At 46.0% G+C, this 10,407-nt stretch overlaps 1 protein-coding gene and 1 non-coding gene across 2 annotated transcripts; one reads left to right on the top strand and one right to left on the bottom strand.

Moving 5' to 3' along the window:
- Nucleotides 1-6,674: 6,674 nt before the first annotated feature.
- Nucleotides 6,675-8,294, bottom strand: Actrt3 (actin related protein T3). Its single transcript, XM_004633474.2, has 2 exons — nucleotides 8,098-8,294; nucleotides 6,675-7,624 (listed from the first exon to the last, which is right to left on the bottom strand). Exons 1-2 carry the CDS (start codon nucleotides 8,292-8,294, stop codon nucleotides 6,706-6,708), a joined length of 1,116 nt encoding a protein of 371 aa, XP_004633531.1. The 3' UTR covers nucleotides 6,675-6,705.
- Nucleotides 8,295-9,320: 1,026 nt separating this feature from the next.
- On the top strand, nucleotides 9,321-9,393 carry Trnav-aac. The gene has a single exon. It is a non-coding gene; the product is annotated as a tRNA-Val (tRNA).
- The last annotated feature ends 1,014 nt before the right edge of the window (nucleotides 9,394-10,407 follow it).

Below are 10,407 nucleotides of genomic sequence, written 5' to 3'. Positions count from 1 at the left end.
TTTAAAACCTTCTGCCACTGCCATAGCTACTGCTGCTGCTGGAGCCACCACAGCCACCATGATTTCGTGGTTTGGTAAAATATTGGCCTCTACCACCACAGGGCCCAGAGCTTCTGCCTCCAAAGTTTCCTCGCTTCATGGGTCCAAAATTTGCAGACTGATTATTGTAATTGCCAAATTCATTATAGCTTCCACCACCTCCATAACTGCTTACATCATTACCAAATCCATTGTAGCCATCTCCGCTGCCACTATATCCACCCCCACCATAACTACCACCAAAGCCACCTCAAACACTGAAGTTTCCTCTGTGACTGAAACTGTCATTGCCACCAAAACCACCTCCACGACCACCACCAAAATTTCCAGAACCACTTCGACTTCTTTGATAAACTGAAGCACTAGCCATCTCCTGCTTGGACGGGGCTTTCCTTACTTCACAGTTGTGGCTGTTCACAGTGGGGTATTTTTGAATGACAATCTTATCCACAGAATTATGGTCATCTCAGGTTACAAAACCAAGTCCCGCATTTATTCACTGCCTTGGTTGGTCCTAATTTCAATCACTTTGATTTTTCCATATTGTTCAAAATAATCTCATAGGTGATGTTCTTCAGTATCTTCTTTAATGCCTTCTTCACCATTAAGTAGGCACCTGGTCTTTGAAAATCTTGAGACAGCTCTTTTTGGTTCCACAACTCTTCCATCCACCTTGTATGGCCTTGCATTAATGGCTGCACCCATCTCCTCCACAGTGGCATAAGGGACAAGCCCAAGGCCCCTGGAATGCTTGGAGTTTGAGTCTTTCATTCCCATGCAGTCTGTGAGTGTTTTCCATTGCTCAAAATGGCCCCTCAGACTCTCTGCAGTTGTTTCAAAGCTCAGCCCTCTGATGAAGAGCTTCTCTAGCTGTTGGGGCTCCTTGGGAGACTCTGACTTAAGATGTGACAGCAGTCGGAAGAGAGACTGACGATGCTTCCTCCACAGTGTCCACCAGCAGAAAGCTGAGTATGTACTTTTACAACTCTGCCTAAAATATTTGTATTTACCTCTTACTGATGCATCCTCAAATTTTTTTCTTTTTCTGTAATGGAAGTCAGCACCCTACAATGTGCCAGTGGGTAGGTGAGATGAGTTCAGTCCCTGTCACCTCTTTTGGGTTCTCCTTGGATCCTGTCTGGTAACATAATTGTTGGGCAGGTATTAGACATTAGTGGGCCTGAGGGACAAAAGGGAGTCCAAAATAGCAGTTTTCTAATTACAGTTAAGCAACACAGCAAGGTGTGATGGTGTATGTCTGTAATCCCGGTATTCCGGAGGCTGGGGGAGGAGGATTGCTAAAAGTTCAGGTCAGCTTGGGTTACACAGTTATTCAAGGCCAGCCTGAGCTACATAGAGCAAAACCCTGTCTCAAAAGAAGAAGGGGGAAAAAAGACTGCAATGTATAATACATTGAAGCAAAACAATCCCACAGAGTACATTGTCATTTTACAGTTTTTTGTTGTGTACATTCCTTCCCATATCTAGCTACCTGGCTATTTCCAAATAAGTGACACAACATTCCTAGGTGCCATGGTGTACATTAAATGATACCAGCAAAAGGAGCACTCTGTAGAGACCTGCTCTCCTCGGGCTGAGACCTTATTTATATAGTGAAGGCCCCTAAAGGGCACCCTGGGCACCTAAGGAGAACAAGGAAGAAATTTTCGGGCCGGGGAGATAGCTCAGTGAATAAGCACTTGCCTGGCAAGCACAAGGGCCTGAGTTCAATCCCCGGTTCCACCAAAAAAAAAACCCAAAACAAACAAACACACACACAAAAAAAAAAGGAAGAAATTTTCGAGATATCAACATTCCGAAGCAACATCCGGGGAAAAAATGCCAATAAGCATCCAATTACTACACTAATTCTTGCGCACAGATTCATCCTGGATACTGATGTCTTTGCAACACCGCCGGCCTTTCCCCTACAAGACGTAATTCTCTCTATATCTTTACAACAACTTCTACCTATACTCCTGCAAGCTGCCAATGTATCTTGACTGTAGTCTTTCATTAAGGGCACAGAAGAACCAAGGACCAAAAAGTGAGGGCCAGATTCTTACTGTTGTCAATACAGAGCTTCTGGGGCCTGGGAGATGGCTCAGTGGAATAAGTGCTTCCCTGGCAAGCGTAAGGGCCTGAGTTCAATCCCCGGTTCCGCCAAAAAAAAACAAAAACACAGAGCTTCCTGGTGACATGCCTACTTCACTCTTAATATTACTAATTGAATCTTTTTATTAGGAAAGAAAGGCTTTTCAGCCATTGGCTTTTAAGATAATTCTGTGTCATGATAAAGTAAAAAGAACTTGTCCATCGTAAGTCTCAGTACATTCCAATCATGGTCAATGTAATGAAATTTTCCATGTAACTGGTCAACTAATCTTAAACAGTTTTACTCTCATTTGGTGAGGTGAACTCTAAGGAATTCTTACTATTGGTCCTCCCAATAAAAGAATGAGATAACAAGACCAGGACAGTCGGATATAAGTAACATTTTCCCATTTTATTCCCTTTCCATAATTTACCTGGACAAGAGCACCAGTGGTCCTTGGAAGAGCTCTTGGCTAAGCAGCTTACTGCGTGAGAGATCAAGACTGAGGATTGTGCTCCTGAGAAGTCAAGCATGCTACTTTGGGATCACTTTAATTTTTTGTCTCTTAACCTCTTTAAATCTCAATTCCTTCCTTTGTAAAATGGGACTAAGATGTCTTGCCTATCTCTCTGAGATGTTGAAGTTTAAATCAGACCATGTATGGTTAGCCTCATTTTCTGGAAAATAACAAAGTGTTTTAAGAATGATACAGTGAAACAGTGCTAGCATCTGCTCCGTAAAACTGTGTGCGCAAAACTGGCCAGTGTGTGCACTGGCTGCTCAGGCTGCCCTCCCAGAATCATTTCCTACTCCTTGCCCAATCTAGGTAAATCGCTAAAATTCGAGACGTGTGCCAGGAAACGAACTGCACCTCCTCACACATGCTTGACTCACACCAAGCTGAGCGACTTCCTGTTTTCTGGACCCAGCCATCAATTTGACCCCTCCACATCTTGCCCCCAGTTCTGTGTGTGTGTGTGTGTGTGTGTGTGTGTGTGTGTGTGTGTGTGTGTGTGACACTTGCTGGCCATTCTTTTTTTTTTTTTTTTTTTAGGGAAAGGTCTGCAGGGTGTTCAGGGTCTCACTACTAGATCGGACTCATAGTGATCCTCCTGTTTAAAGCCTCCCAAGAGCTAGGATTACATACAGGCGTGCACCACCATGCCCAGTCTCAATTGCTGTCTCAGGGCAGCCCGGGGAGCAGGGCAGGTATGGCAAGCACAGGGATCAATCCCCCGTCTCTTTGCCTGCTTGCAGGCACTTTAATCCCCTGAGCTATTTGTGACCATTCCATATATTCACATCCCTACTGTGAGTGCAGCAAAAGAAGGCCCCAGAGAAAAGGGCAGAAATAAAGAGGAAAATCCCACAATCTCTTCTAAGAGTACGTCTGCTGAGGGAGAAGCCAACCAAAACATATTGCTGTATAAATTAAGTGGTCAGCGGAACCCCAACTATGTAGAGGACAAGACAAAGGAACCATTTTAATGCCCTGGAGGAGATAGTATTGGAGCTGTGCCTGTAAATTCTCTATTTTTAGAAGCAAAAAGTAATATATTGTTTTATTTTGTCTTTAGGAAACAGGGTCTCATTGTATATTTCAAGCAGGCCTTGAACTCACATTGTAGCCTGAGCTAGCCTCAAGCTCAAAGTGATCCCCTTGCCTCAGCCTCCCAAAGTTTTGTATTTTTAAAGTGTCTTTAAATGTACAGTATCTCATAGAAATTCAGTGACCCTATGAAACATAAGAATTAGCAACTGTATTTTATTCCTGAGGAAATTTATCTTCACAATACCTGACTTGCTTAAATCAGGCAGTAAGTGGCAGAGTCTGAACCTAACATATATTTGCCCCTAATTTAGGTAGGAAGTTACTCCCTTAGGTTTAAATTCTAGCTATCCTTCAACTACTGCCCCAAAGACATAGCTATCAGAAAAGTTTCCTTGCTTTTTCAACTGATATTGAAATCTCAGAATATTCTATTCTTCTTAGAATACTCAAATCACTTTATGCCATGTATTACTATAATATAAGTATGAATTCTGCCTCTTTTACTGGATTGCTGGCATTTTATTAACTTAAAAGAGGTGAAGTTTCACTATTGCCTAGGCTGGCCTTCAACTTTAGACTCAAGTGAATCTTCTGCCTCAGCCTCCTGAGCACCTGGGACTGCAGTACATCCTGAGGTACCTGGTTTTCTCTCTCTCTCTCTCTCTCTCTCTCTCTCTCTCTCTCTCGCTCCGAATGCCTTCAGGGCAAGTTTGACTGGCTTGAGTTGTGGGGATCGAACCACAGCAACCTGAGCCTGATGGCTTTGTTGAAGCAGCCACTTAAAGAACAGCTAAGGGGCAGGCCAACCCCCCCCACCCCGTTTTTTAAAATTTTTATTTGTGTGTGTGGCCAGCTCAGCCCACCAGGGGGCGGGGCTGGCTGGCATATGGTGCTGGGGGATTGAACCGCGGTCCCTGTGCTTTGCTAAGCTTGTTCTAAATAGGTGCTTTAGACCACTGAGCCATCTCACCAGCCCCCCCCCCCCGTTTTGTCTCTTAAGTAGGAGATCTAATGTCTAATTTAATACTCATGGCACTCAGCGCAGTATTTTTTTCCATACAGCAGATACTAAATAGTCTGGATTAGATGCTTGTCTCAGTTACTTTTTACTGATTGCTGGGACAAAGTACCCAACACCCAAAATGAAGGAAGGAAAGGTTTATGTAACTCACAGTTCGTGGAGGTTTTAGTCTATACCTGGCTCCCAGGCAGAGTGGCACATGGCAGAGAGCAGCAGTTCATGGCAGCAGAAAACAGCAAAGAGCTAAAGGAAGGGCAGAAGCTGCAGCTTCTAGCCAGCCTCTCTCCCCTCCTGACATTATAAACTAGCTACCCTGGGCGGGAGGTGTAGACCTCACACAATGTCCATGCCCTCCTCTTGCCCAGGATGAGGATGTTCACAAACTAAGAAGCCTGGCTCTCTGCTAAGTCACTTAATTATACTTCTAAACTTCATAAGTTGACACAGTGTATCAGCCAGGACAATGCTGGTACTTCACCCTTCTCTCAGCTACTCAGGTCATCTCTTAAATACCAAAGTGGTCAACAGAAGCACCAGAATGTGACTGAAAGCACCAAGGACCACCTCAGTGCCATGGAGGAGGCAGTATCTGAACTGAAGATATAAATTTTATAATTTAATATTTTGGGGTTTGTTTGTTTGCTCTTTTTTTTTTTTTTTTTTTTTTTTTTTTTTTTTTTTTTTTTTTTCAGAGCGGGGGAATTGAACTCAGGCCCTTGAACTTGCCAGGGAAGTTCTTATGCCACTGAGCCATCTTCCCGGCAGTTTACTCTTTTTTGAGATAAGGTCTTGCCATGCAGTTCAAGTTGGCCTTAAACTATGTATCCCAGATCAACCTCAAACTTACAGTGATCCTCAAATATGGTGATCCTCCTGCCTTAGCCTCCTATGTCCTGGGATCACAGGCACGTGCCACCACACCCAGCTAAATGCTCTAACTTTATAAGCACGTTTCAATTTCAGGTGAGAAAAGCAAAGAAGTCTTTCTGTGAGCTACAACTTGGGGGCAATATTTGAGGGACAGCTAGAATTTAAACCTAATGGAGTACCTCTCCATCTGAATTAGGAGCAAAAGAAATGTTTAGGTTCAGACTCCGCCACCTACTGCGTGATTTAAAGAAGTTTAAACATTTTAAAGACAAATTTCATCTATAAAATTGGGTTGCTAATCTGTGTGTCATACCCATCTTGCCCTTCATGTCTGTCTAACGGCGCACCACGTCTTGTCAGTTTTTGTAATTTCTTCTCGATCCCTATTGCCTATAATTTGGCACACAGGAGGCAGCTACTTTACATCTGAACTATAACTTTCTGATTACTGAATCTCTGGGGACTTCCCAGTCAAATTCATTCGCCAAACTACCACCCCATGCATCTTAACCTAATTTCATTTGTCTGCTGCTTTTTAAATCTATAGTTGCTTTCCTTTACCCAAAGGAAAAAAGCCTTTCCGTTCTAGACCTCAATTTACTTTCCTGGTCAGAGCCTTACTCTGCTCCACGAGAACACCTCATTTCACGAATTAAATGAGCCTGGGAATGCTTTATCCTTCCTCTGCTCAGGCTCTCTGCTCAGCTCATTCTGCCTGTGTGGACAGGGACCGTCTCCCCCTCTCACCCTAATGCCACCCTTTCCATCATGCCTGCTACACAGACTTTCCACACCACCGCTGCCTTCTTTCCCTAAACGCCAACAAACTGAAGTCATCACTCATTGGGCACATAGCTTACGGTACCACATATGGCGCCTTCTCCAAGAGAAATATAAGCTTTCCAAGGTAAAGACTAATGCTTCCTACAGCATTTATCTCGATTCTACTCAGTAAACCTTCCTTGTTTGAACATTATTACTATCCGCATGATTATTTCCATTACAGAAATACAACAGAGACATGAACATCCCAGTAAATGAAATATTTTTTGTTCTGCCGCGAACACAGCATCCAAAACTTCATCCCATATGCTCACAGGGTTTTCTTCTAACCACTCTATCTGTATTTCAGAAGCATCTTTGGTGGACTATGTTGGGGCCAACCTCTTTAAATTCTGCAGCAGTGATCCACATATCCTGGAAGGCAGACAGGGAAGCCAGAATGGAACCTCCCACCCACGCGGACAACTTCCTTTCTGGGGGAGCTATCACCTGCACAGGGATGTTAGGGGGCACCATCTTTGCCATATCTTTAACCAGCCGCTTGTCCAAGCCAGGGAAGGCAGTCGATCCCCCTGCGAGGATAATGTTGGAGAAGAAAGAATTCCTCACATCTGTGTCGCATTTCATCGCGGCGCTGAAGCACATCTTATCGATGCCAGGGGTGGTAATGTTCATGAGACACGGAGAGAAGAGGGCCTCTGGACAGCGGAAGAGCTGGTCGTGCAGCCTGATGATCTGCCCATCGGGCAGCTTATAAACTTTCTCTAGGCAATCGGGTTTCTTGACGATTTCCTCTTCGTAGTTCACTGCCACATAACAAGCGGTCTCCTTAATGTCTTCAACAGTCTTTCTGTCTGCACTACTAAGCAGCAGGATCCCATGGTCCTTCAGCAGCATCTTGAGGTAGTTGGTGAGGTCAAGGCCTGCCAGGTGTAGTTGCTGTACACCATGTGGCAGACAGTAGCCCTCAAAGACTGGCACGCACTGGGTGAGCCCCGCACCCGAATTCAGCACCAAGCCAGTAGTGAAGCCGGCGGCAAAGAGAGCCAGCAAAGCCTGGGTGGACATATAGAAAGCAGGGACACCCAGATGCTCAAAAAACACCTCCGTGGTCTGTCGCCGGTCGGCCAGCGGGTTCAGGGCTGGCTCAGTAACCAAGACTGGGCTCTCCCTGGAGCTTATTTTCAGGTTATTGTCGTAGATGTGTTTCCACATAGTTTCCATGTCGTCCCAGCAAGTGATGAGACCGCGCTCCACAGGATAGCTGGAGGGAGAGCAAGGAGATAAACGGCAGCCTTTAAATTTTCTAACTTACCTTCTCCAAAATCTGCTAATTTTCATAGTATCAGTACCATTTTTTAGGCCAAAGCCGCTCGGAGAAGAAGGCAAGTGCCCGCACAGGGGTACGTCTACCTTCTTCTGCAATTATTTATTGCTTTCCCCTCCCCCCGGTGAGTTTAAAAAAATGGGGGATTTCCCACATTGTAGTATAGTTTAGACATCGATCCACTGAAAGGAAAACCCAAAGTGACAAAAGCGCGATTACTTATGTAACCTCTTGAACTCGCGCCTCACCCACTTCGCACACCTGAATGTCTGTGCAGCTACCGGGAACAGGCGGCGCTGCCTGCGGACTTCGGTGCCGAGAGCCCCGCGCCGACCCCGCAGCCCCGCCCGCCGGCCCCGGCTCCCGCCCGCTGCGCGGCTCCGGGCAGGACGCGGCGGGGCGCTCCCTACCTGATGGACAGCGCGCTCCTCCTCTCCTGCGCCTGGTCGCCCACCCACAGCTCCCGCGCGCCCTCGGCCGCCAGGCGGCCCTTGGCCCGGCCGACGATGTTCGGGTAGACGAAGCGGGGCTCGCGGCCGCCCGCCAGGCCCGCCCTGACCACCGCCGAGCCGCAGTCGAGCACCACCGGGCGCTGGAGGGCGCTCATGCCGCCGCCCCCAGGCCGCCCTGCCGCGCTCCCCGCTCCGGCTCCGCGGGCGCCCGGCCGACGCGCGTCACAGAGCCCCGAGCCGAGCTCGCGGGCTGGGGACCCGGCTCTCGCAGGAGGGGCAGCCGGGCGCACCAGGAGCTGGCCGGCGCTGCCCCGGGCCCCAGGCCTGGGTAACCGGGCCGCTGGGGCGGCTGCTAAAAAAGAGGAAAAAGGAGCAATTCTGGGATGTAAAATGAGTTTTGGACACTTTTATCACTGTTTCTGTGTCCTGGAGAGTACTATATGCTCCGCCTGTGGTTTCTAAAAATTACGTAATTACAACAAAAAGGCAAAGGGACCAAAGGATGGAGAGGAGGAGAAAGGGGAGAAAGAGATGGAGATGGGTTATAGACCAGCTCCGCACCGCGAATGTAAACTGTGCTAATGAAAATCCTCAACAATTATTTTTAAAAACCCAAACAACACAACGTCACTTCAGACGCATAACAATCTCTGAATTCCTAACTCCGTCCTTGGATTTCCAGGCTGGAGGATGTGCGTGTCCACCCTTCTCTGCAGGAAAAGGCAGGGTACTTAGGTCAAACGAAGTTCAAGTTCAGAAAAAGTGCCTGCATGTCTCGGTTTTGAACAATCTTTAGGAGGTGTTTGAAGGAAGTACACAAGTGAGAACTCTAGTCTTCAGAAGCACTGAAAATTGAATTAAGAAAAGAACTGACACACCTCCTCCAAGGCTGAGTTTAAGGCCCGGGGCTCGGCTGGGCGCGGATGGGCGGTGTCCAAGCTCGAAGCCCCGCCCCATGTCCTCGAGACCCCGCCCCCGCGGAGCCAGCGGCGCCTGACTTCTTTGGTAGTTACCAGGACCTTTGCAATAAAACTCTCTCAACTGAAAACTTAGTTTCAGCGAGGTGTAATTGACATATTTTTCATGTTGTCTGTTAGTCTTAAAAATTACATTAGTTTTGTGAACTAAATGTTAGCATATGTATACATATCAAGGTCTTTTTGAAAGCTACCTCCCAACAAGTTTCCGTAGTGTAGTGGTTATCACGTTCGCCTAACACGCGAAAGGTCCCCGGTTCGAAACCGGGCGGAAACAAACTTTTGAAGCAGCTGTGCTACAAGATTAAGATTACATGGGCTGTTCTTTCAAAATACTAGACTAACCCAGCGGACTCTAACTTTGGATAATACTTTATGCTTCACCAAATGCAGATGTAGGCTTGAGTTGCAGAAGTGCCACAAACTGAATTCCACAATCAACTATTCTAATGTTCAAAAACCGCAAAATTTAGAAGGGATGATCATAGTATAAAAGTGAAGGTAGCCTTGTCGCCTCTCTTCGTTAGGTCAGTTTAGTGTCATGTCAAGCTTGTACATTTCTGAATCACTGAAAAACTCTGACAAAAAAAAAAAAAAAAAGGAATCGGAACGAAAATTATACTCAGAGACTTGAAAGCTGAAATAAGAAAACCCGTCTCAAAAAACTTTAAAGAACATAATGGCTGATTTTTAGGCATAAAAACCATTCTTGCATTGAATTTAGACATTAATTTACTGCGAATCTGATAGGGGGGAAAAAACCCTTACAAGAGAAATCCAAGTTGAAACTGCCTTTCAGAATAAAGTCACGGGTAAGTCCCCCTAAGGTTCTGACACATACTTTTAACACGGAAACAAAGCTTTAAATTGTGGTTTTCCGAACCTTATGATGTTCAAGAATACTAGGGAAGAATATCCAAAATCCATCAGCAATATTTAATTTCATACTTTTTATACTATAGACAACTGGTATCTTTCTCCCTAATGTACAAAATCCAAATTGGATGTAAATAATTTTATTAAAATTACTCTAGTCCAGGCACAGGAAAACCTTTTCCGGTATAAAGCCCACCTTCCTCTAATGTTGCGCATGCCCAGGGCGCCCTACTGCTTAGCTCTGCTTTCCTGCGTCTCCGACTTCGATTACCAGGTAAGGGCATCCTGCATGCCGAATTACAGTTGGCTGGCGAAAACAAAACCTAGGGCGTCCCAAGAGGCTTCGGGTACGTAAAGGGGAAATGGTGATCGGCCCTAGCTCAAACGTCCCCCATGACCGAGACTCAGCGTACAC

The sequence above is a fragment of the Octodon degus genome, unplaced genomic scaffold (genome assembly GCF_000260255.1).
Source record: "Octodon degus isolate 3935 unplaced genomic scaffold, OctDeg1.0 scaffold00055, whole genome shotgun sequence".
Lineage (NCBI taxonomy): Eukaryota > Metazoa > Chordata > Mammalia > Rodentia > Octodontidae > Octodon > Octodon degus.
Note: the sequence above shows the minus strand (reverse complement) of the source record. Positions and strands in the feature narration are given on the sequence as shown.